The sequence below is a fragment of the Amblyomma maculatum genome, chromosome 8, assembly GCF_055883805.1.
Source record: "Amblyomma maculatum isolate TAMU_Amacu chromosome 8, ASM5588380v1, whole genome shotgun sequence".
Classification (NCBI taxonomy): Eukaryota; Metazoa; Arthropoda; class Arachnida; order Ixodida; family Ixodidae; genus Amblyomma; species Amblyomma maculatum.
The window spans coordinates 52,344,599-52,372,258 of record NC_139351.1 but is presented as its reverse complement, the minus strand read 5'-3'; the positions used below and the strand labels follow the sequence as shown (position 1 = coordinate 52,372,258).

Below are 27,660 nucleotides of genomic sequence, written 5' to 3'. Positions count from 1 at the left end.
ACTGCACCTGTCGCTTTATATTTTCTATCACAAGGCTAGAATTTGTGTGGAATGAGGTTAAGGGTGGCGGTTCTTGGCCCTGATAGGGCTGGGACAGGTAGGTCACCGTCGCTTGCTGCTGGGGCTAGCCTGCCACCGAATTTTTATCTGTTGTAGGCCGTTATTGCACCTGCCACCACTTCGGTGGTGGACGATGGCTGTTGCGCGCGCCTCTTTTTCTGCCTCTTCTTTTTCGTTCTTCTCTATTTTCTCTTCTGTCGGCACGAGGTAGCGGAGGTGGCTCAGCTACACATCCAGTAGCAGGCCTGTACATTTTCGTTTCATTTTTCTATACAGCCACACAACAACTTTCTATCACAAAACAAGTAGTGCGACTTCCATGAAATCAAGTTTGTCCCTTCCACTTCTATCTCACCGTAGGTCAGTAGCGTCATTAGGCCTTTTTCCTAAACTTTATCACAATAGCTACCTGAAAGACAGATTAATAACAAGACCATCTTATATATCGAAACGCATTGATCACCGCCATAAAATTGGGATTCCATTTTGTCACACAAAATGTTTTCGTGACTCATTCACACCCAGGACGTGTAAGCTGGAATCACCTTCCCCATAGTATTCTTTGTACCTCTGATTATCACTTATTTCGCTAAGCTATCGTTTCCCATTGAATGTATTTATGGTTGTATCTGAATGAATATTTCTCTTTTATCTCAAAAACTTTATTGAGCTTATCCCTGCTGCATTTCGAATATCTATATATACTTGTATTTTCTTTCTCTTTATCATTGCTGTGTTTCTGTGCTTGTATGCATCCCACTCCCCTTTGTAACGCCCTCGGACCCTGTGGGTAAAATACATAAATTCGTGCATAGAGCATTTTCTCTATTTTGATTTTATTGAGGTGGTCGTTGATATCCATGAGGCTGGAACTGTGGAGACGAAGCAGCGGAACGAGGCCTCCTAGGCCTCTGAGGTTGATGAATTGATGGCTGGCGTGGCCAGGCTTGATGGGCTTGATGTATCATAGCTAGAGGCATTCCGCGTGCCCCTGGCCAACCTGCAAGCGGTACACCTGCATCTGGGCCTTCCAGATGTGAAGCTGGTACCCATGGTGGTAATGGCACGGTTGTTTCAGCGGGCGGTAACGGAGACTGAGGCCTTACATTTTCAAACGCAGCCATCGGACTCGGTGGTGAAAAAACTGGTATAGCAGAAAACTGAGAATATGAAAACGGTGGCATTTCAGCAACTGGCTGCTGTGGGGCTGGAGGCGATACCATTTGTGGGGACGGGAATTGAGGTCCACGTGAGGAAAGCAATTTCGGGTGTTGAGTCAAAAGCCCTCGAGGAAGAATCACTGGTGGCCGGCCTGCAGAAACCCAGTGCGATTGCTATATTCGTTAATATTATTCATCACAGAAGCAATATATAAATATAAAATGATCAAAATTGTCTTGACGGTGAAAAACGTTGTATTATACTCGATTTCTAGACAGAATACTAAAATACACCGAACATGGTTATTGCAATCATCTAGTAATAAAACGTGACCCAATTCTGAGTATTGAAGATAGAAGTGGGTATATTTACTGCGTTCTATGTCAACGTCCACTGTTATGGCAACAACTGTACGCATATTAGTCCTTTCTTTAGTTGCACGCACAGTTTTACGCGATAGGGTATTGGGCTCGGTCGGCCGAAACACTGTCGGCTTAGTCGAAAATTCGCCATGCTCCTAATTACGCAGATTACGCACCAAAGCTCGGCTGCAGCCTCTTTTTGCGCAGCGTTAAGGGCGGTGCCGTACCCTCTAGTTTCGAATTAGGCATTCGTGCAGTAAACAAACTGGACTCTAATTTACGGTAAGGTTCTAAACCTATGACATATGTACCTTTATTCTGAGACGTCAAGTTTCGATTTATCTGTTTTTCTTGAAGTCAGACAGATGCACGGCTTCCTTTGAAACTAAGAAATATAAATAAAAACCATTAAAAATATCTTGCAAGAAAACAAAGGGCAAAGCGTGACTCTCTCCCCAACTTTATCTCGAAATATCAGCATATTACTGATCAAACGAATAAAAAATGACATCAAATATCACTTTATTGCCACTGCAACAAGGAAGGGATATCTTTGCAAATTATTTTATAATATGATGTCTTCTGCAGAGCTCTCATTTGATCGTATTTGATAGAAACGTTTCTAGATTCAAGAATATAACGGGCTAAAAGGACGATTGAGCAGAAAAACAAAGAACCGCTTCAAAAGCACATCCTAAAACACATCTGAAAGTCTATATCGTATTCATCATCATCATCTTTATCATAATTTATTTATTATTCCCCTAAAGATCCCTATCAGGGACATTACATAAAGGGGGGGGGGAGACAACGGTGAGAAAGTGTCATATATTCCCATAAAAACAATGGAAAAGAATACAAAAATGCACAACATTGACAAATTAAAAAAACAAAAACAAAAAAACGTTAAGGGAAGAAGAAAAGTAAGGCAACCGATACGGTGTACACAAAATACAGATAACCATGTAGCAAGGCATAACAAAGTAACGATATGTAGTAAAATCAACTATAGTAACAAAAGTAGCAAAAAGATGAATTACAGAAAGTTAGACGTTGACACTACAGTGCACGCAAATCGGATTGCTAATAATGGACCGCAAGATGTCTATGACAGGTTGAAATGATCAGTAAGTAATTTGGAGGGATTAGACTCGGTAACTATGCTTTCGGGAAGTTTGTTCCATTCCTCTATGGCGATGGGGAGGAAGGATTGATTGAAGGCGTTTGTGGAACCATGCAAACGTTGTATGCTACGGGAGTTAAATAAGCGGCGAGATGAGCGGAAAGGAGGGCGTAATAAGTTTTCTCGGAGTACAGGAAAGAAGAAATATAATTTATGCAGAAGACAAATGATCGCAAGTTTCCGACGAAGCGCTAAGGGCTGAAAGCCGAGAGATGATTTCAAGTCAGTAACGCTGTGTCGAGCAGAATACTTGGAAGTTATGAAGCGTGCTGCACGATTCTGGATGGCTTCGAGCGACGGGATAAAGTAGGCCTGGTGGGGGTTCCATATTGCGGCGGCATATTCTATTTTCGGGTGGATGTATGTTTCATAGGCTAGTTGTCTAACGGATGGAGTGGACATAGCCAGTGTTCTTCGAATGAATGTGCTCTATGATGTAACGTTGCGTAAAGGTAGTACTCATAACAAAAAACAAAAACCCGACGTGGTGCCGAACTTCTGTGCGAGTAAAATGTTTAAATTATTGTCAACACGGTCTGACCCAGGTCTTTGGAGTAAAGCAGTGACCTGATCACTGCAGTGTGTTCTTCATTCTGGAGCTGCGTAAGGTCAATATAATCTACTTATGATTTCAAGGGCGATAATTCTAGTATACTAGGTACGAAAGGATGTTAACTAAAAGTGGTAATTCAAGGAAAAGGTATGAGAACGATATACCTACATATATATTATTATCTTGAACACTGACCGCTATATAATTCTCTTACCGCTATTAGAATTTAAGAGCGAAAATTACAAGTACAGAATTCTTGGACTTAAATCATTATTGTCGCTGTGGTAAACATTATCAGAAATTTAAATATTTGGCGAATGACGAAAATGGGTAAAAAACAAATCCCTGGCACATTTCTTGGCAGCATAATAATAATGTTATACTTCAGCGGAAATTTAAAAAGGGTAAAAATGGCATGTCGTAAAGGCTTGTATTACGAATCTACACTGGATCAGAAAACTACCCTAATGCGCTGCAGTAAATTTTGTGAATATTTGCTTGAAACCTAACAAAATTAGATGAATGCTGAAGCAGGCTTAGGAAAACATGAATTCTATTTAAAATAAAAAAATATGGAACAACTGTCACCGGTAGCTTGAAAAAGCAAACAGTATTATATTGACAATAGTGATAAAAACTGTGTTGATTGTCTGGAAGTATGTTTTGCGTGCGTAGCGTTTGCTTTCAATATTGTGTCATTTCCTCGAGACCGAGACATAATACATGATGGCTAAAATTTGCAAACATGCTTTTTGTTTATTTGAAATTGGTGATTTCTACCTGAATGGACTTCCTCATTGCAGTAGCACATATACTGTGATGACAGAAAAGGAGTATATGAGCTCAAGCGTTTCAGTAAATGAAACAGCGGTATTGCAGTCATGCGATGCGTTGGTAAGCAAAACGTTATTGACACAGTTTTTTTTTATTTTTCTCAGTTCTGCTTACTGAAATAAAGTTTTCGGTTCTTTGCTTGGCAAGTTAATGATGCTTCGAACGATCATAAGCGGGGAAATGTGCATTTCTAAAAATAGTTTTTCTATGCAATTCTTTGCCAACAACTTACACAGTAGCGTTTCGAATTTCCGAAATTAATAACCAGAAAATCAAATCCTGCATATCATATCCCGCGAGTTATCAGATTTATTTGTTTTGCAATACCGAGCACTCAGTAATGTTAACGATTTAAATTGCTTTTGCTTTGACAGATTTAGACGCCGGAATTCCCTCTCATTAACATAACGCACATCATTTTAATGGCTAGCGCATTTAGACACATCATGAATCCAGAAAGAGAGTGCAATGACGGAAAAGGTATGTGCCGCGCTCACTGCTGCAACGAAAGTGGCTATAATTATGAGTGGAGCTGGAAAATAATTCTAAAGGCTGCTCCCATCCCGGATATTTTAGGGTGGTATCATTAAACGTCTTCAATATTAGCGCTGAGAACTTGCGTTAAGGATGACCTGATACCTACGGTGTAATCGAGCTTTAGGACGCAAACTTCACTCCTAACTTACACTTTGGTAACGATTAGGCAAGCTGCGTTTGAATGAACACCAGTTTACATAAAATAGTGGAACGATACCATGATCTTTCATTTTCTCCACATCTACAAGCGAGAGTTATTCTTCTCGACCACAAGTATATATTTGTTCCTTTCTAATATGAACAACCGAGTCTGCGTTCAGATGCCGTTGTCCTCTCGACATAGCGCCCAAGCTGCTTCAGCGGTTTGGGCAAGGCTTCAATGAAGCAATAGGTGTGTCATGCGCATATTTCTTCGCGTGACAATCTAACTACCCTGACGCACAAATTCTTCGCTCCTTATACTCAAACGCAAAGACATGGGAGCGCAATAGCGTTTTTTCAGGTTTCGGTGGAATACATTTTTGCCATATTTAGAGGCGCAATTCAAATCTTTTTGCTTCAATACCTAAAGCGAAATGCCTCTCTGCTTAAGCAAAAAAAAAGCTATTTGCGTTCAAGACAACAAATTCATTCGTGCTCACAACTTTGCATACAAAAAAGGAATGAAATTTGGATATACCTTCACATCTGAAGCGAGTACTATTGAACTATATTCTTTCGCAAGTTATACTAGCTACACCATTAGCAGCGAAAAATTACACAGGTGTGTAGCATCAAGGTGATTTAACGGTAACAGTGACAAAGATACAGGCAGCTGCCGGCAGTTTACTCTAGCATTTCACCTTTGCGCAACTTTGCTTTGAGATATTAGATTAGTTTGAGGCAATTTTTCGTATATAGAAATTTTGCCTAACCACTAATGCAGATTTATTGATTTGCATGTTGTAGCGTATGATATGCGCACCTTCCGCCCAGTTCTCGTACTCGCCAATGAGACTTGTCGCTTTCTACACTGCTCGATGTCCCGATGCCGGCTCAGCAAACACTAAAACTCTTTTTTTTTGAAGAAGTCTAGGAACGTTCGTCACAATACAGAGTCCCTGGGCTCGATATGCGGCGGCGGACTGATCCGCTGCGGCGGTGCTTCAGGTCGGTGTACTCCAATTGCGTGAAGTGTTCTTTCCAGGATGGTGGGGAAAGTGAATGGCTTGCACCTATTTTTAAAACGTTTCTTGCTTCAGTGAATGAAATGCTTTGTTCTGAACATTGCAATGAATGTTTCAAAATGCATCGTAAGGATCACACGAGAGACATTATTGTCAGAAACATACCTAAAAAGAATGGAATAGGATAGGTATAGAATCGAGCTGCTTTCGCCATTTTTATATTTTATACCGCTTTCTTAACCTCGTCCTTCGTTGCTGGCGGAACGTCTGTTTGCTCTTCAGTGCAGCCAATTCATCCTTGTCCTGTCTACAATGGCTACTGTAGAGGTCCGTATGGAACTCCTCAGCTAGCTTGATTATGTTGTTCGTGTTAGTTACTTACTAAATACTACTTAGTTACTAGTTAGTTGCGAGCACCGAATGAATGGGCGCACAAAGCAACCCACGATGAAGTCATGGAGGAGGTCTGCGCGCGGCGACGTTTAAAACTAAATAATTGGAGCGGTTGGAAATCAATTTTATTGGGAAAGTGATACTACGCCAGGTTTCGGCCCGTCGCGTAGTCCGTGGCCGCAGTCACGACTGACCTTGAACAGCCGCGAAGAAGACGAAGAGGAAGAACAGGAAGCTGCAGTAGTGGAAGAACAAGACTAGGAAGAGGAAGAAGACGAAGAAAGCTCGGTCACCCGCAGCTCATGCTTTCGCTTCATATTCGGTTCAGCAGCGCTGAACCGTTCTCATTTGTATTAAATATTTGTATATTTGAGGCTATAAAGCTTTTAGATTTGACTCGAATGTTAACGAAGAACAGCTCTATGGAAGTTTTTTTATGAGAATGCTATTCTATGTACAGATATATATGTGCTTCACATATAGAACAAATTGAGCTAGAAGTATGGAAACTGCAGCAGCATTCCGGGCGGATTAATTTTCGAATTTTATTGGGTTAAAAACACGGCTTTAAATCACTCATATCAAAGAGCGATGCTCTGTAACTATTTATTTTGTTTCGAATTCTAACCCCTTTGGCTCCGTATGTCACTTCACCATGCAATGTTTTAATAATCCTAAATATTTTACTGAAATGGTAAAGCCTCGACAACTTCTGGACCATTTTCTTTTTGCGCCCAAGGTGTACTGTTAAGCTATCACCCTCTGCAAAAAACCTACAGCAATTGGATCAGCTCTACACCTAGCAGCCCTATCTTCATTTCTTAACAGGATTCCCGTCGCCAATTTTCCCTTTTATTATGAATGAACAGTTTGAGTTTGCATACATGCTATATTTAAAACCTTGCCAATGAACATTATTATTTTCCTGTTTACTAAATGGAACAAACCATTCTGTGCGACACCAGATTTTACAGTGATATAGATATACATTGATGGCTCAACACCTTCTTAACAGAATTTTTATGATCATGTTTGATTCACTGTAACTAGAAAAATGTTTTTGTCTCTTTTTGAGCAATAAGAACTAATAAAACATGCTTCTAAAATAATAATTGAAACCAATGCACGGATGCAGCGTGTTCTTGTCAGTTTAAACGTTCTAAATACTCCTCCGTGATAATGGTTGATATGAATGCATTGTTATTAATGGCTGCTTATATCTGTCTCATTCGAAATGGATGCGTCATATTTTCATATCCTCTAAGCACAGCGTATTTGGATTGCGCAAAACGTGTTGTGTAAAAAGAAAAAAAAAATATATTTCCTTTTATCAATAAAGTCCAAGAAATTGCAAAACAGGCAACGTCTATGTCAGACTTTTGAAAAATAAACACAGCTCGAGATAGCAATATCATTCGCACTAGTACCAGCAATGGGGCCGCGCTAGGAGACGCCTCATACAGCATATCCAATTTTGTTCTCCAGAAGCCACACACATAGCCCTGCGCTTAGCGCCGTGAGAAGTGCCACGTGTAGTGACGACGTCGCGAAACAAGTTAAAATGCAATGGAAAGAAAATGGAAGGAATGACACAATGAGAACGCAGTAGCCTGTGGTTTTATTAATTATGCCTACAATTCCAGTTTGCACCACTTTGTTCGTTAATTATAAAGATCTACAACTACAAACACAGGCCGTTCCGCTGCTCGTAGGCATTCGCATTCACAGCCAGACCTAAAAAACTACCATGATTCTTCCTTCTAACGTATGACGCAAAGGGCCAAAGAAGAACACAATTCCGTAGGTCAATGTTCACTCTGGTCTGCCATGATAAAACTCTATTGTTTATTTCACAGGGTCTGGAAGCAGAGGAGCTGTGCTTTCAAGTAAGATCTATGTTCCAACCTTAACCGCTCTCTTGAGCTGCAGGTTTGTGCCGAAGTATGCATTCGTTGAAGTTCGTTATATTTGGGTTTAGGCTGGCCAGACATAGCTTAACTAAAAGAAGCAAGTTGAGCCATCGCCTAAATCTCCATTAATTATATTAAGTTAAACCTCCAGAGAGAAACATTTTCCGGGTGTTTGCACTGAAGCGACAGAAATCGATCTTAAAATTTTCCTGCGCTGTGAGGAACACGTAGTGATCGTCGAAATATCAAGTCACTTGAAAAGCAGTGGTTTCTGGGTTCACAATTAGCAGGCTTGATTATATACTACTTGTTTCTATTGATGAACTAGATTATTTGCACTGTTTGTCCGCGTTTACTTTCTATTTGTGATTTTTTAGTCTTTAATGGTGCGATGGAGCTCGATAACAGGACTCAGTGCGCCCTGAACAAGAGCGGACGCTCGACTTAGAAATGCGCGATGAAGAGCGAAAGTGTACCCTGTTAAATTTTTAAAATATAACCTTATACGTTTTATCTATAATTCGTGCAAATTGATCGTATCAATTTTCCTTGTCCATTTCTTTTTTAACAGATGTCATTCACAATAAAGAAGTAATTCAAATGATTTGCAATGAGCAGCATGCACTCGGTCAGTTAATTTGGACTATATACTTTCGATCTGAACATTTTTTCTGACATGCCAAATTGCTTCAATATATTTTAATAGCTGTGTATGAGTGGTATACCCAGACATAATTTTCGAGGGCGTTACATACGGCATCGATTAAAAAATTGCAAAAAAGGCCGAAAGAAGGAGTTCAAAAAACTTTCAGAAGGTGTTCTGACCTCGAAACAAGCCCTGGCTACGCCCCTGCTGTATATTGACAGGAGTATGTACATTGAAGTATATTCACATAACAACTTGCTATGTACTAACTTTATATGAACTGATCTAAATACAAAAAGTAATCGTGTATGAACTTCGTATTTACACATGTCCATACGAATTAAAAGTACGTACAATATTTATAGAGTCAATAAGGCGTTAATACAAATTCTAACGACTGTTGACGAACATTTTTGTAAGGGAATGCCTTAAAATAGCCTCCTTGAGTGACATTTCTCAAAACAAAAAGACACCAACCTACAAAGCCGCGAAAAGACATTTAAATTTAATATCCCGAAAGTCGTTAAAATCGAGTCAATATTCCGTCCATTGCTTCTCATCGCCCAAGATCGGGCTACGAAGACACTTAGTATTGATGTAAATATTCAAATAAGGTGTATACACTCCTTTTATATTTAGGTTTTTGTTCCACTGCATAGTAAACCTTGTCCTATAATATATAATCAGAGATGTTTTGGGCGTTCCCTTTTATCTCCAACGCCTTCTTTTTTTCTTGATCTGCACAAAATTAGTTTCCAGGGCACCCGCGCACAGCGTATTGCAGGAAGGTACAGAGCTTCACAGTGGAATTCAAGCAAGATACATTTCTAAGACGACGCACTAAAAACAGGTTAAATAATACCCGTGTCACACGAGCAAGCAAAAACTTTTTCACCTAAGCTGTCTGTTAGAGAGTTAAAGCACTTGTATTCAAAAGGAGTGGCATAGCAGACACACGACGCTGGTGATCTCTTTTTAGCGTTTCCTACCGAGGACGCTATCGAAAGCGTAGCGCTAGATCTTGAAACAAAACCATTCAGAATAAACCGATGTATCGAAACGTCTAAACCAAATAAGTGTATTATTACAAGTTGTTTATAGTAAATTTACCTACAATATGTTCACAAACGTTAAACTAAAGAAGATTGCGCGCATACGCGTCGGCGGTTAGCGTCACCACGCGATATGCTCAAACTGGTTTCGAGAGTGCTGCAGAAATCTACTACATTATTGTGATAGTTTGCCTTCTGCGAAGCGTAAAACTCTTTTTTATAGGGAGTAAACGTGACAAGGAAATTCACTTTTGCTCCATTTATTTATTTAAACATGATCATTGGTGTCCACTGGGCTGGAGGCTACTCCTTTCCAGCCGTACAAGAGATGAGCGATCTCCGCTTACAGAAAAGACCACTTCTGGAAAGGTGATTGAACTCGGTCGAATGTCTGAGGATGAAACTGTTTTTGGGAAGGTGTCTTTTTATTCAAATGCCTTTATTCCCGTGTGACAAAGGTCAAACAAAAAGGGTCTGCTGTATGCGAGGACTGAGTGTGAACCCGTGTATGGCTAAAGACTGGCTAAAGTGTACGCAAGAAACATTGGAATCCCTGCTATTTGAAAGCATATTTTGAAGTACAACGAATAGATCACGTTTTGGAATAAAAGAACAACGTAAAAAGGAATAGGCTTTTTAAAAGTCCCGCTGAGAAACCACTTATAATTTTGAAAGTTTCAGAAAAAATGAATACATCCTAAACCATAGATTCTTTCGTGCTTTCAGGTTAGGATTCGTTGCAAACAATTAACTTGTAAATTGCCGACTCCCGCCGCTAGTATAACGTGATTGAAGCCGGCCATCCTTGAAGCCAAAGCGTAAATAAAAATTCCAATCACTGATAATCAATAATAAAGCGGCTCTTGCTTTCGTGAAGCATCATGTTGGAGATTAAGGAAGGAACTTTTCAGTAAGCTGACCGTGGTATACCGTGTTTCCTGCCAGTTGCTACCGGAAAATATGTTTTCCATCTTCAAGCTACTTTATAGCGTCCGATCCTACTAGACATGGCTGTAGTGTGTAATATGATTATTGCATCGCCTAGCTTATTTCAACACACTTTCTTTCCCCATACCATTAATGATTGGAACAGCTTGCCAGACTCCAGCCTACAGTCTCTTGATCTGATAAATGACCATGTTTAGCATAATTTCATGCTCTGCTAATATCATTTTTCATTTCCTGCTGTTTGTGCTCTGTTTTGTTTGTATTTTTGTATTACTTATCAGTGTAATAATTTGTTTTTAATCAACTCCTGCTTGGGTCTCACGGCCTGCAGTATGTAAAAAATAAAAAAGTGATACGTTGTTATGAAAATTTTGCTGAGCGCGTTATGTACATGAAAATATTCAACTTTATGATGTGCCCATTTTAGCAAAGCCTGAAGCGCAATAAAGAGAGGGACGTAGAGCTATACACGACAGAGCTCTAACTTTCACCTGTATTTCATTTGGAGCACGAGAGCATATATATTATATATACTAAAGATAGCGTTTCTACGAAGAGAAATATGTGACACACATCGTATGTGCTGCCATGACTGTCGAGCAAAGCGATTTCGTTTTCTGATGAAGTGCACATGCACACAGCTGTATTCTACTGAATTTAAACTTGCCTAGATTATTTCACATTCGCAACAAGACTAACTTCATGACAGCGTGATTTCAAGTAAATTGCTCATACAGATTTCTCCTCCGTTGGTTTTGGGGGTTACGGTGTTTGGAGAATGTACTTAAGGGTGAGGTTGACAAACTCTTGTGCACTGGTGCAGTATGGGCAGCAGACCTGGTTCTAAAGAAATCATTATCATGCCCAAAGTCTGAGTTTCAACAATTCCTGCTCCTTGCCTTAACAGAGCACTACCTGAACAATGGCTTGCAGGGTTTTCTATGACTTTCATTGTAGTGTTTAAACGAGTTCCCTTCATTGTGCCACATTGCAAGGCTTCCATTTAAACATCTGCGTGCATACCCTACATATACTCAGTCAGAAGCCAAAGGAGTATGTACTGCCACCTCTTATGTACACTCTACAAATGTACTTTTATTCGTCTTAGGACATCCTATCTGGCCGCTTGGAATCAGTTTCGCGATTTTGCTCTATCTTGACAACTTGTCTACGGCAAAAAAAATAACAGCCCTGTGTATAGAAAATCTTCATCATTTTTCTAATATCTGTGAGCTGCTCCGAACGTATCTTGCGAGACTTGTTCAGCAAGCCTTCTCCCACCGAAATAAAAAAAAAAACATCTTTTGAATATGCAGCCTCAGAAAAACGCCTGGCCTGTAAAAAAGGCTGCTAGACATCCAGAGAGGACAAGCAAGACTTTTTGGGGGTGGTGGTAAAGCACGTGTTGACGATTGCCCTTTTCGCAAATTTCGAAGGGGAAAATAATATCAAAGGAGTGGTTTGCTGGCCTAGGATGGCAATACCAACTCACTTCGCAAGCAAGCTGAGAACATTATCATTAAATAAAAATAACTGCACAAATTTGCAAACTGGTAGGTTGTGTCTTATTTCAAATGGAAAAAAAAGTGCATTACATGAGGATAAGGCCATGTTAAATGCTCACTGGGCAATTGTCAATCGTGATTAAAGAATCATAATCTTAACGAAAACCTTAAACCATTTAACTCGTTTAGGCTGATGGCGATCAGCCTGTCACAGTATGCTAAAAGCAGGTCGCTATATACCGGCGCTGAGCAGGAATCAATGCAGACGGCCTGCAATGCAGAAGCGACCGTTTTCAAGATATCATCTCATTATGTACCTCTCTCACTTCTATATGAAAGAGCACTGAACAAGGGTAGAGCGGATGCATCAGTTTTCAGGTCGAGCCAACGTTTCGTCATGTGGGTCTTCGTCGGGGCAACACGAAGACAAAGCCAGACTAAGATAAGTCGACTTGTCGAAACGTTGGCTCGACCTGCGAACTAAGGCTTCCTCCATCTACCCTTGTTCAGTGTTCTTTCATATCGTGTAACGAAATTCTTCCTAGTTCTACTTGGGTGTTCTCATTTCTCTTTCTTTTTCAGATTCAGGCATCGCCAGAATCGGCAATGCACATCAACTAATGTTAGAAGCAGCCTAGCTGAATACCACAATATATTCCGGAAACGCGGTAGGTACGGCACATTGCTTCGGTTGTAGACAAACGTTTATAAAAAGCTTTAATAGGCTACGAGCAATTGCACTTAGTGTTATTCGTATGTTCAGGAGATTATTACGAATTCAGATATGTGGCACAACAAACACAAACACAAGAGAAGATACACAACACACGCGCATACTACCAACTGTAATAAGAATCTGAAAACACTTCCTCTTCACCACTCCTCCTTTTCTACACTCAAGCACGTCTCATCTTCCTCTTCTTTGCCAAGGGGATAATGGCACTCTCTTCCTCGCAGACCATAACATCGTCCAAACATGGTAGTGACCAATCTCATCTTCCTCTTCTTAACCAAGGAGATAGTGGCACATTCTTCCTCTGAGACCATAAACATCGTCCAAACATGACAGTCAAAAGTTCTACACTGTCTTGTTACTCCACACCTCTGCTTTGCCCAGTAACTCATACCACGCTGGACAAGCAAATATCACCACATAGTGACATAGTCATACACTAAAAAGCACCGCCACACATATACAGTAGGACATGACCATCCACACCACATAACTTGTGTAGTCCCTATGTATTGAGAAACTTTAACTTGCCAACATCTACGAAGCCACGAAGCCTATGTTCTTGAGGGAAAAAAATTCTGTAAACTACCATGGCCCCAAAACGTAAGATGAGTCCAAGAATAACCACTTTAGGCCAAGAAAACACCTTGAGGCCCGATAATAATCTCGTTCTTTGCATTACTCAGGAGCATTGCTCAATAAAATTAAATTCTTCTTTACGTAAACTCAACGACTCTTCCCTAATGCATCTCTCTTCTTTCTTCTGTATCCAAAACGCCTCTAAAATTTCGCGTGGCATCTTATCCCGACTCTTGCCTAAAATGTTAGCCTGCTAAACAACGGCTCGCGCTTGCACTTTTGGCAGTGCAAGGCTAAATTTGACCCTTTGCCATTTTCTATGGACTTCTCGTGTTCCCTCATTCTATCAGTAATACATCTTCCTGTTTGCCCAATATATACTTTACCGCACATCAGAGGAACCTCATAAATCACTCCCACCCGACATCCAACAAAACCCTTAACATGCTTCTTATCGCATTGGCCTTTCTTTTTCCTCCCTATTAATGCACATAACCCACCCAGTTTTCTGGGGACAGAAAACACAACTGGCACCTCAAACCTAACAGCCACCTTTTTCACGCAGTGTGCAACTCTATGTATATAGGGGATCACTTGTGGTCGTTTATTTCTCAACATATCTGGCGATCTTTTTTTTCCCTTTCAATTTCTGAAGCAAAGACTCTGCCACCCCACATATAATCATAACCGGGAAACCAGCCACCTCAAGCCTTTGTAATTGATTATTGAAGCTTTCCTCTGCCATATGTACACATGATTTTAACAAGGCTGACTCCAAACAAAGGGAAGCTATCCCTCTTTTTATAGTCTTTGAATGGGCTGATCCATATGGAAGTAGCTCTTTTTTAGCCCTGGGAAAATATTTCCAACACACTTCCCCATTACAAATTTTCATATTTAAATCAAGAAACTGCAATTTGTTGTCCACCGGTAGCTCATGAGTAAACGTAAGCCAATTTCCTTGTAGCTTAAAAATAGAAAGCACAGTTTCCACTCTTTGGCTCACTGCAGAGCCCGTATCCACAATGATTATGAAATCGTCAACATATCTAAATATTTTAAAATCTGATCCATTAAGGGATGTATAAATTGCTCTGTCAACACAGGATAAAAAGATGTTACATAGAACTGGGGCAACACATGACCCTATAAAAATGCCCCTTCTCTGCGCATACAAATCAGACCAAAACGAAACAACAGTGGACTTAAGGTAAAACTCGAGTAGGGCTAGAAAATTGTCCACATTGACACCAGCAGAGTTCTGAAAGTCTATAGTCCCATTACTTTCAATGCATTCCCTCACCGATTCAAACAATTCTAAATGTGGCACCGAATAGAACAAATCCTCTACATCAATAGAAAAAAAGTACCCAAGATTTGTTTGATCTTTTAAAAAATTGATCACTTCAAAAGAATTCGTAGTAGCAAAGGGATCATGAACCTCCAAACCTTTTAAATGTTTAAGAAGATACCCGCTGATCTGCTGCTGCCACGCATCACGTTCAGACACAATACCTCTGAAAGGCGAGTCCGGTTTATGAGTCTTAACAGTGAAGAACACATCCAAACAGGCCTTCTTGCATTCACTGATCCCCTTTGCCAACCTGGTTAGCTTCATATTGTTACCTGGAAACGCGGGACCAAAGTGATGTGCTCACTGACGAAGACGACGACCGAGGAACACGGGGACGACAAAGCGTTGAGAAAGAGGACGACGCTGACAGAGTGGACACTGCACAGCTACTGAAGTCTCAGCGTCGAGTTCAGCCCATCGCAGTGCTGTTACATTAAGTACATCCCCGTAACATCTTGGTGGAGGTCGCGGGTTCGACACAATCTGACGCTGGATCTCCGCAGTGGCCGTCACCTCGGAACCGTCACGATGACAACCGAGGCGGCTCCATCTACCTCCGCAACTCCATTTGTCGTCGTAGCCCACCCTGTGACCCTGGCCCATTCTGCGGTACAGATGAGGTCGATGTCGTGGACTAGCTTTCGCTTTATGAGCGCGTTAGCCAGCACAACAGGTGGGACGCCACGCTGATGCTGGCCAATGTCATCTTCTACCTTACTGGCACGGCACGCGTATGGTTCGAAACGCATGAAGCAGAAATACTTTCTTGGGATATTTGCAAACAAAAACTCCGTGACCTGTTCGGAAAACCGGTTGGTCGTCAACTCGCCGCCAAGAAGGACCTCGCCAAACGGGCCCAGACATCTACCGAGCCTTATATTACCTATATACAAGACGTTCTGGCCCTCTGCTGAAAAGTTGATAAAGACATGCCAGAACCTGATAAGGTGGGGCACATCCTCAAAGGCATAGCCGACGATGCCTTCAATCTTCTACTCTGTCGGGACTGTGCTACGGTTGACTCCGTTTTGCAGGTTTGTCGACATTTCGAGCAGGCAAAACACAGACGCATTGCACATCGCTTCGATCGGCTCCCCAACACTGCCCCTACCTCCACGTGCGAGGATCTGCCGACCCTAAGGCAACCTTCCAACACTGAAAATGTGACACGCATCGTGCGTCGTGAACTGGAAGCGCTCGCTCCTGCTGCATCCGACCCGCCCTCCTCGGACAGCAACCTAGCGACGATATCCCTCATCGAAGCCGTCGTTCGTCAAGAGGTTGCCAACTTGGGCGTCCCCTGTAGCCATACCGTGGAACACCACAGTTCGAGCCCCGTCCCTCCCATGGTCGCCACCACTACACCCCGCAACACCTACGCGCCAAGCTACCGATACCGCAATCCTGATTAGTGGCGCACCCCTGACGACAGGCCGATCTGTTTCACGTGCTCGCGTATTGGCCACATCGCTCGCCACTGCCGCAGCCGCTGGACATCACCACCTCGACGTTTTCCTTACGTTGACCGCTACTCCAATTACGGTCACACCCGTTTCACGCCTCGTTATGAGCCGCCCCGCACCGATACTACTCCGCCTCCTCCTGTGTCCAGTCGGTCTCCTTCCCCGCCAGCCCGCCGTTCCCGTTCACCTCTTCCTAGCCGCAGTTCCTCACCGTCCTCTGCCGGTCGCTTCACGGGAAACTAACCAATGCAGCTCCCGGAGGTGACGCTGCATTGGTGCCCCGACCTGGAAATCCTCTACGGCCCATTTCTTCGCCCTGTAACCTCCTCTCTCTGTTCGTGGATGGTGTTCCCGTCTCTGCCCTCATTGACACTGGAGCCCAAGTCTCGATCATGAGCTCATCGTTTTGCCGCCGCCTCAAGAAAGTAAAGACCCCCGCCGCTTCGCCCACCGTTCGTGTTGCCGATGGCAGTACTGCTGCCGTCACTGGTCAGTGCACTGCCCGAGTCACCCTTGCTGGTCATCACATCCCTGTTTTGTTCACCGTCCTCAACCAGTGCCCTCACAATGTGACCCTCGGCCTTGACTTTTTAACGGCCCACTCTGCCCTTATCGACTGCTCCAGCGGCCTTCTTCGTTTGGACCTACCTGTCTGCACAGAACATCCACCATCTGCACCCCGCCTTCGCTCCACTGAGTTCGCTCGCCTGCCCCCTGACTCTGCTGTTTACCTACCTCTGTCACCTTTCCCGCCTGTGCCTGACGGTGCCTATCTTGCTTGCCCTATCACCGAGGTCTTTCTTGACCGCAGCGTCGTTCTTCTTCATCTCATCGTACGCGTTACACAGAACAGCACCTACCTTCCTATCCTGAACTTCAGTCTGTCACCCCAAGTTCTCCCCGAAGGAATATCCCTTGCTACCTTGTCCCCTCTCACAGACTGCACCATTTGTGCACTCACTCCTAGCCCACATTCAAGCGTCCTTCCAACACCCGTCTGCACCACAATTACCGACCCTATTTCCGCAATGATTGCCTCTGACCTCAGCCCCGAACACGCTCAGGACCTGCACAACCTTTTGTTATCCTTCTCCGACATTTTTGACTTCGCTGCCGGTTCTCTGGGCCAAACATCAGTTGTGACTCACCGCATTGACACCGGCGATGCAAAGCCTGTACATCGGAGGCCTTATCGTGTGTCCCTTTCTGAGCGCCAAGTCATCCAGCAGGAGGTCGACAAGATGTTGGGCAACGATATCATCGAACCTTCGAACAGCCCCTGGGCATCTCCTGTCGTGCTCGTTAGAAAGACAACAGTTGGCGCTTTTGTGTCGACTGTCGACATCTGAAGAAGATTACAAGGAAAGATGTTTACCCGCTGCCGCGAATAGACGATGCCTTGGACTGTTTACATGGAGCCCGCTATTTTTTCCTCCATCGACCTTCGTAGCGGCTACTGGCAGATCTCTGTTGACAAACAAGCCCGCGAGAAGACAGCTTTTGTCACACCCGATGTACTTTACCAATTTAAGGTTATGCCTTTTGGACTTTGCAACGCCCCTGCTACGTTTGAACGAATGACGGACTCCTTACTCCGCGGCTTCAAATGGACGACTTGTCTATGTTACTTGGATGACGTTATTGTCTTCTCGCCCTCGTTCGAAAGCCATCTTCGTCGCCTTTCTTCCATCTTGGCACTTTTCCGCCGTGCCGGACTTCAACTGAACTCAAAGAAGTGCAGTTTTGGTCGCCGCGAACTTAAAGTGCTTGGCCATTTAGTGAATGCCACCGGCGTGCAACCCGATCCCGACAAAGTTCGCGCTGTCAGTGCGTTTCCATGTCCCCGTTCACCCCATGATGTCCGCGGCTTTATAGGACTGTGTTATTAATTTCGCCGGTTCGTCCCAAACTTTGCCACTGTTGCTCGTCCTCTCACCAATCTGCTGAAGAAAGGCGTTCCTTTCTCATGAGGACCAGAGCAGGCTAACGCATTCTCCACCCTCATCGCTATTCTCACCAATCCTCCTGTGTTGGCCCATTTCAACCCCTCTGCCCCAACAGAACTTCGCACCGACGCCAGTGGCCACGGGATTTGCGCCATTCTTGCACAGCGACAACGCGGCCAACTTTGCGTTATTGCCTACGCCAGTCGTCTCCTGTCATCAGCAAAACAGAACTATTCTATTACGGAAAGGGAGTGCCTGGCTCTCGTTTGGACCGTTGGAAAATTCAGACCCTACTTGTTTGGTCGACCCTTCACTGTAATTACCGATCACCACGCCTTATGTTGGCTCTCTTCCCTCAAGGATCCTGCTGGCCGCCTCGGCCGCTGGGCACTGCGCTTGCAGGAGTATACCTTTTCCGCTATATACAAATCCGGTCGGCTTCACAAGGATGCAGACTGTCTCTCCCGTTATCCCGTCGATCCCCCTTCCTCTACTGACCATGAGCCGGACCCCTGTGTCTTCTCTATATCGGACTTTTGCCATATAGCCGACGAATAGCTGTTGGACCCTACCCTCAGTTCTCTTATCGACCGCCTCCGCACACACAGCCGTGACTCTTCCCTCGCCCTGTTCTTCCTTCATGGCAATATGCTATACCGCCGCAACATGCGACCTGATGGCGCTGAGCACTTCCTGGTCGTTCCCCAACACCTACGCTCTGCCGTTCTCGAACAAATGCACGACGCCCCTACAGCTGGTCATCTTGGCCTCTCACGCACATACAACCGCGTGCGCCGGCGTTTCTTCTTGCCTGGACTCTATCGCTTTGTCCAACGTTATGTAGCCGCTTGCGACCTCTGTCAACGCCGGAAGAAACCCCCTGTGCTACCACCTGGACACCTGCAGCCGATTGCTATCCTGACTGAGCCATTTTCTCGTGTTGGCCTTGACCTCCTAGGGCCCGTCCCCGAGTCCTTGTCAGGAAACAAATGGATCGCTGTGGCCACCGATTATGCCACGCGGTACGTGATCACTCGCGCCATTCCCACCAGCAGCGCCACAGACGTTGCTGACTTCCTTTTGTACGACGTCATACTACACCATGGTGCTCCCCGTCAACTACATACCGACCGTGGCCGCTGTTTCCTTTCCCGAGTTGTTGAGGAAATACTTCGTTCTTGCTCCGTTCGGCACAAGTTCACCACTGCGTATCACACTCAGACGAACGGCCTAACGGAGCGTCTTAACCGTACACTCACCGACATGCTTGCAATGTACGTATCCGACAGTCATCGCGACTGGGATATCAGTCTGCCATTTGTCACCTTCGCGTCATGACACTGCTGGGTACTCTCCATTCTATCTTCTCTTTGGAAGAGACCCCTTACTGCCCTTCGACACTTTGCTTCCCGCCGCTGGCCCCGTCGCAACCTACGCCCGCGATACCATTGCCCGAGCCGACGCTGCTCGCCAGATTGCTCGTCACAATCTCACCATCTCCCAGGAAGCTCAAAAACGCCGCTACGACGCTCACCACCGCGATGTGCGCTATCCTCCCGGATCTCTGGTGTTGCTATGGCTTCCGTGCCGTCGTGTGGGGTTGTGTCAAAAACTTTTGCCCCACTACACATGTCCTTACCGTGTACTACGCCCAGTGACCGACGTGACCTATGAGATTTCACCGCTCCACCCAAAGTCACCGACTGCTACACCCACTTCCGAAATCGTACATGTCGCCCGCCTAAAGCCATATTACTCCCCCTCCACATCGCATGCCTAGCACCGGGACGTTGCCTTTTGCCGAGGGGGGTAGTGTTACCTGGAAACGCGGGACCAAAGTGATGTGCTCACTGACGAAGACGACGACCGAGGAACACGGGGACGACAAAGCGTTGAGAAAGAGGACGACGCTGACAGAGTGGACACTGCACAGCTACTGAAGTCTCAGCGTCGAGTTCAGCCCATCGCAGTGCTGTTACATTAAGTACATTCCCGTAACAATATCATTACATATCGCAATAGCTCTTGTTCTGCAAACTTTCTTCATCACTTTAACAAAATTGTTCTCAATTGCAATCGTCGCCTTCTCTTCAAAGAGTCCAGCAGGTATCACAGCAAAACCCCCTTATTTGTCCGTTTGAAGTAATCGAAGATTATTCCTTTCAAAAAACTTCACCACTTCTGCAGCACATTCCTTTGGTACCTTGTCCTTGGTCCAAGGACAACGTTGAGATTCCTTTCTTGTACTGTGGGCCCTTTTATGTGTTCTCATTCCAACTACGCTCAGGTACATGTGCTCATCGCTCGGATTGCTTCTTCGACATGCCGGGCAAGATGCATCACCTTCTGTTTGCGAACGGGTTTGGTTCCAGCAGAAGTGAGTGGTTTTTTCCGTGTGATTCAGCCGTCTGTTGGTCACGTTAAGAGGACTTGCCGATTTTGATATCAGAGTTATGGAGGCAAATTCGGGTGTTCAAAGACTGGATTCGTATTATATGCTACACAATACACCCTGTGTGGGCTGCGGAAAGAAAATTGAAGGAAACATGGCGTCTAGGGACCCAGACAACAGGGTTTTTGTGGCTACGATATGTGGCCTTGTTGCCAAGAAAAATGAAAAAGCATACTGGAAAGCCTAGGCAGTTGGTTGTTTTGGGGGATATCGCTATACCAGAATACGTCGCTGATACCCTAAAGAAGGGTCCGAAATACAGTGTGCCGCCCAAGATTCCAGCTTGTGAGCTTCTGTCCTTGAATAGAAATATAGCGGATAAAGCTGGTGAAGATCGGGACCGATGCTTACTGGATGGGCTTGATAGTATAACGAAGACGTCTTGGAACAAGGACAAGGTACCAAAGGAATCTACTGCAGAAGGGGTGAAGTTTTTTGAAAGGAATAATCTTCGATTACTTCAAACGGACAAAAAAAGGGGTTTTGCTGTGATACCTGCTGGAATCTTTGAAGAAAAGGCGACAATTGCAATTGAGAAAAATTTTGTTAAAGTGATGAAGAATGTTTGCAGAACAAGAGCTATTGCGTTATGTAATGATATGAAGCTAACCAGGTTGGCAAAGGGGATCAGTGAATGCAAGAAGGCCTGTTTGGATGTGTTCTTCACTGTTAAGACTCATAAACCGGACTCGCCTTTCAGAGGTATTGTGTCTGAACGTGATGCGTGGCAGCAGCAGATCAGCCGGTATCATCTTAAACATTTAAAAGGTTTGGTGGTTCATGATCCCTTTGCTACTAAGAATTCTTTTGAAGTGATCAATTTTTTAAAAGATCAAACCAATCTTGGGTACTTTTTTTCTATTGATGTAGGGGATTTGTTCTATTCGGTGCCACATTTAGAATTGTATGAATCGGTGCGGGAATGCATTGAAAGTAATGGGAATATAGACTTTCAGAACTCTGCTGGTGTCAATGTGGAAAATTTTCTAGCCCTACTCGAGTTTTACCTTAAGTCCACTGTTGTGTCTTTTGGGCCTGATTTGTATGTGCAGAGAAGGGGCATTTGTATAGGGTCATGTGTTGCCCCAGTTCTATGTAACATCTTTTTATCCTGTGTTGACAGAGCAATTTATACATCCCTTAATGGATCAGGTTTTAAAATATTTAGATATGTTGACGATTTCATAGTCATTGTGGATACGGGCTCTGCAGTGAGTCAAAGTGTGGAAAGTGTACTTTCTATTTTTAAGCTACAAGGAAAAGGGCTTACGTTTACTCATGAGCTACCGGTGGACAACAAATTGCAGTTTCTTGATTTAAATATCAAAATTTGTAATAGGGAAGTGTGTTGGAAATATTTTCCCAGGGCTAAAAAAGAGCTACTTCCATATGGATCAGCCCATTCAAAGACTATAAAAACAGGGATAGCTTCCCTTTGTTTGGAGTCGGCCTTGTTAAAATCATGTGTACATATGGCAGAGGAAAGCTTCAATAATCAATTACAAAGGCTTGAGGTGGCTGGTTTCCCGGTTATGATTATATGTGGGGTGGCAGAGGCTTTGCTTCAGAAATTGAAAGGGAAAAAACGATCGCCAGATATGTTGAGAAATAAACGACCACAAGTGATCCCCTATATACATAGAGTTGCACACTGCGTGAAAAAGGTGGCTGGTAGGTTTGAGGTGCCAGTTGTGTTTCCTGCCCCCAAAAGCTGGGTGGGTTATGTGCATTAATAGGGAGGAAAAAGAGAGGCCAATGCGATAAGAAGCATGTTAATAGTTTTATTGGATGTCGGGTGGGAGTGATTTATGAGGTTCCTCTGACGTGCGGTAAAGTATATATTGGGCAAACAGGAAGATATATTACTGATAGAATGAGGGAACACGAGAAGTCCATAAAAAATGGCAAAGGGTCAAATTTAGCCTTGCACTGCCAAAAGTGCAAGCGCGAGCCGTTGTTTAGCAGGCTAAACATTTTAGGCAAGAGTCGGGATAAGATGGCACGCGAAATTTGAGGCGTTTTGGATACAGTAGAAAGAAGAGAGATGCATTAGTGAAGCTTCGTTGTGTTTACGTAAAAAAGAATTTAATTTTATTGAGCAATTCTCCTGAGTAATGCAAAGAACGAGATTATTATCGGGCCTCAAGGTGTTATTCTTGGCCTAAAGTGGTTATTCTTGGACTCATCTTACGTTTTGGGGCCATGGTAGTTTACAGAATTTTTTTCCCTCAAGAACATAGGCTTCGTGGCTTCGTAGATGTTGGCAAGTTAAAGTTTCTCAATACATAGGGACTACACAAGTTATGTGGTGTGGATGGTCATGTCCTACTGTATATGTGTGGCGGTGCTTTTTAGTGTATGACTATGTCACTATGTGGTGATATTTGCTTGTCCAGCGTGGTATGAGTTACTGGGCAAAGCAGAGGTGTGGAGTAACAAGACAGTGTAGAACTTTTGACTGTCATGTTTGGACGATGTTTATGGTCTCAGAGGAAGAATGTGCCACTATCTCCTTGGTTAAGAAGAGGAAGATGAGATTGGTCACTACCATGTTTGGACGATGCTATGGTCTGCGAGGAAGAGAGTGCCATTATCCCCTTGGCAAAGAAGAGGAACATGAGACGTGCTTGAGTGTAGAAAAGGAGGAGTGGTGAAGAGGAAGTGTTTTCAGATTCTTATTACAGTTGGTAGTATGCGCGTGTGTTGTGTATCTTCTCTTGTGTTTGTGTTTGTTGCGTCACATATCTGAATACGATGCAGCACCAACTAGCCCCTAAAGCCGTTATTTTGAGATTAATACGAATGGCACAGGCCTGCGTTGACTACTTCGTTGGTACAAAATAATCAATAATCTACAAATGTGTACAAACAGACAGGGCACTAATCTACAAATTTCAATGAGGAATAGTTTCCGAAGTCAGTTTCCGAAACAATTTAAATGGTCCTGTGGTAGCTGGATTCACTTCAATCCTGCGAACTCATCCTCATCCGCCCTCCTATTTTTATGCCGCCTCTGCTGAGATTTTCTTTTCTTGGAATCCAATTTCTTGCTCTAAGCGACCACTGGTTGTGCTCTGTACTCAAGATATGCCCTTCCTATGCCCATTTGGGTTTTTTTTTTATTTCCACTAGAATGACGTCAGCTCGAGTTATTTCTCTGACTAACTCGGCGCGCTTCCTATATATCCTAATGTTACAAATATCAACGTTTTTTCCATAGCCCTCTGCTTAGTTCTCAAGTTAAGCAGAACCCCTTTTTTAGCCACCCTGTTTAATCCCCATAGGTGGGTACAGGTAAGATGCAACCGTTGTATGTTTACTTCTTGAGCGATGCCGGTAAGCTTCTAGTCTTTATATGCGAATATTTACCAAATACGCTCTATACTAATCTCATCCTCTTAGTTACCACCCTTCCTTGGTCTGGATCTGCGGTTACCATCTGTACTAACTAATCATATTTCCGCGAAACCTTGAAAACAGTATTTGTTGTTTTTTATAGCCGCCGGCATACAGGCTTATCACTCTGATTCCGGACCGCGTATCAGTTCCGTAATTTTTGTTTGTTACTGCTCGATGTCGCGAGCCACACCTTTATCAGTTTTGTTGTAGCGCAAGACGCACCGAGATCTGTCTCGAAGGTTCCGGCCACTCGCTTGTCTTTCCACAATGTTCCAGCCCGTGCTGGTAGCTGTTTGCGACGTTATCTAGATTCTTCTGTGCAGCCTTTAAATTGAGCGTTGCCGAGTGTGACGAGCATTCTTTGTTCGACGATCGACGAGCACGTTTGTTTCTATCGCCGCCGCCGAGTTGCTTATTTCTTTTGCGGGCGCAAGTCAGCCCAAATAAAGAGTTTCTTTAGTGCAATCATCGAGCCCCTTCATTTGTGTCGCCAACCTCGTCACCACTACGTGACATCTGGTGGAGGTGCTGCCTTTTATCCTTCAAGCGAAGACCCAAGCCGTGTTCCTGTCGCCCTGGAAGACCAGCCTACAGGTCACCGAGCCAGCCGCCGACTTCAAGGCCTACAGCCAGAGCACGGTCTGCTACCTGACCCCATTCAATTTCAGAAGACATCGACGCTGACAATGGCCCAGCCTACCGCACCGGTTGTTTTCGTTCAACCCCGTGAGCCCCCCTGCTTCCATGGACGACCGGACGAAGATGCAGAAGACTGGATGGACCTTTTCGACCGTGTTGCAGAATTCAATGGCTGGAACGACGCCGCGAAACTCAGGCAAGTCTACTTTGTTCTTCAAGGACATGCCCGAGTTTGGTTCGAAAATCATGAGGCAGCTATGAAGGATTGGGAGATTTTCAAGGAAGCGTTTCTGACTGCCTTTTCAAGCGCCGTCCGAAAGGAAAGAGCCCAGGCCCTCCTTCAGTCAAGACTTCAACTCCCTAACGAGCCTGTCTTGGCGTATGTTGAGGAGATGAAGCGCCTCTTTCGCCGCGCCGACCCTAATATGACCGAAGGTGAGCAAGTCAAACTTCTATTGCGAGGCGTTAAAGAGTCGCTCTTTGCGGGTCTTGTGCGAAATCCGCCAAGAACTGTGGCGGAATTTGAAACGGAGGCGTCTACTATTGAGAAGACGTTGGACACCCGAACGCGCCACTACGAGCGACCACTTCAGCCGGACTGCTCAATTCACTACCCCAGCGCATCTACAAGCGGAGAGAACCTTCGGGACCTCATACGGGAGATCGTGCGAGAGGAGCTCCGCCGACTGATGCCATCATCGCAACAACCGCAGGTGGCGACGCTCGCGGACGTCGTTCGTGAAGAAGTCCAGCAGGCGCTGGGCGTTCCTCAAGCGACGGCTGCGACTGTTCCAGCACACGAGGCAACAGCGATGAACTACGCTGGTGCATTACGTCGCCCTCCGCCCCGACGTGATGACTTTCCGAGCCCTCGCCGCAACCGTCCTGTTCCTGAAAACCGCCCCTTGGCCCCCGCCCGCCAAGCCTACCAACGACCCCCAAACCCCAGGAAGTGCGACGCCTGGAGGACTGCAAACAACCGGCCATTATGCTTCCACTGCGGTGAGGCCGGCCACATTCTGCGGCACTGCCCGTACCGACGAATCGGTCTCCGCGGATTTGCAGTTGACGCTCCACGACCACGCCCTGGTGAACGACCGCAAGAAATCGACAACTATCTGCGTAGCGGTGAGATTGCGCCACCAAGCCGTCGATTCAGGTCTCCATCGCCATACAGGGCCCGCTTTGCGTCGCCAGGACGTAACTATGACGATAGTGTGCGCGGAAGGTCCCCAAGCCCCCGTAGGGGAAACTAAAGGCAGCAACCTTTGGAGGTGAGGTTGCTCAACGGCGAAAAGACGAAGATCCTCCGCCGCCGACGACCACTAACGACGACGCAGCCGTTTCACCACCGCTTCACACGACGTCATCGACGACAACACGACCAAAGTGCAAGCAGACACCGCCGCCCAGCGAAGTAACAGCGGTATGCCCCGGCCATGACCTGAAGAAACGACGCAGCCGGGATCGGACACTAAGGCCCACGTGCAATGCGAGGACGCGAACAAGTGACCTTGAAGTTGATGTCGACGGTCGCAGAGTCACTGCCCTAGTAGACACCGGAGCTGACTATTCAGTCATTAGTGGACCGTTAGCCTCTCAGCTAACAAAAGTTACCACCGCTTGGGATGGCCCGCTGATTCGCACAGCAGGTGGCAACCTGATTACTCCATCGGGACGATGCACTGCAAGAATAACCGTAAATGGGCGTACTTACCCCACCAGCTCTGTGGTCTTGCAGCAGTGCTCCCGCGACGTGATTTTAGGCATGGACTTCCTAAATGAACATAGGGCTATCATCGACCTGCGATCGAAGCTCATCAAGCTCTCTGCAGACAAAGCAATTCCTGCTACGACGACGTCGATGCAACACATCGCTCTAAACGTCCTCGATGAAGAATTGACCGTTCCGCCCCGATCAAGCATCGCAGTCTGCGTAGGTAGCGCAAACATCGAAACCGCTGAAGGCATCGTTGAAGGAACTATCCAATTGCTCTTAGAACGAGGTGTCGGTATCGCAAGAGGCATCGCGAAATTCCGTAGAGGTCAAACTCAGGTGCTGGTAACAAACTTCACCGAAGAATACCGGCATCTCAACAAGGGCACGACGATCGCTTTTCTCGACGAATTAGCCGACCTCAAAGATGTATTCGCCCGCCACGACCAAACGCTGGAAGACGCACCGGACCAATTCCGTCAGCCCAAATTTGACATCAACCCGGCATTGACCCACAGCAGGAAAGACCAGATTCTTAGTCTTCTTCGAAGCTACGGGGAGTGCTTCTCGTCATCATCGAAGGTACGACAAACACCACTGGCCAAGCACCGCATTATAACGGACGAACACGCCCGACCTCTGCGCCAAAGCCCTTATCGTGTATCGCCGCGAGAACGCCAGGCCATTCGCGATCAAGTTGAGGAAATGCTACGTGATGACGTAATCCGGCCCTCAAACAGCCCCTGGGCGGCACCAGTCGTTTTGGTCAAGAAGGAAGACAGCACACTTCGCTTCTGCGTTGATTACCGCCGCTTGAATAGCATAATGAAGAAGGATGTCTACCCGCTTCCCCGCATCGACGACACTCTCGACCGGCTCTGCAATGCAAGGTACTTCTCATCGATGGACCTGAAGAGCGTATATTGGCAAATTGAGGTCGACGAAAGAGTTCGCGAAAAGACCACATTCATCACACCGGACGGCCTTTATGAGTTCAAGGTGATGCCATTTGGCCTCTGCTCCGCACCAGCCACGTTTCAACGAGTAATGGACACAGTCCTGGCAGGC

General features: G+C 45.0%; 1 protein-coding gene across 4 annotated transcripts in view; it reads right to left on the bottom strand.

Moving 5' to 3' along the window:
* The window catches only part of LOC146181161 (uncharacterized), a 114,980-nt gene that overhangs the window by 20,036 nt on the left and 67,284 nt on the right, over window positions 1–27,660 (bottom strand). The window contains exon 3 of one of the 4 annotated variants that reach the window (XM_084576280.1): window positions 883–1,372. The exons of 2 other annotated variants lie outside the window; for them this stretch is intronic. In XM_084576280.1, coding sequence (XP_084432406.1) covers window positions 897–1,372 — 476 coding nt within the window. In that variant the 3' untranslated portion in view covers window positions 883–896. Of the gene's footprint in view, window positions 1–882; window positions 1,373–6,366; window positions 6,507–27,660 lie in introns of those variants that run through there. One more of the 4 variants, XM_084576284.1, reaches the window with a different exon arrangement.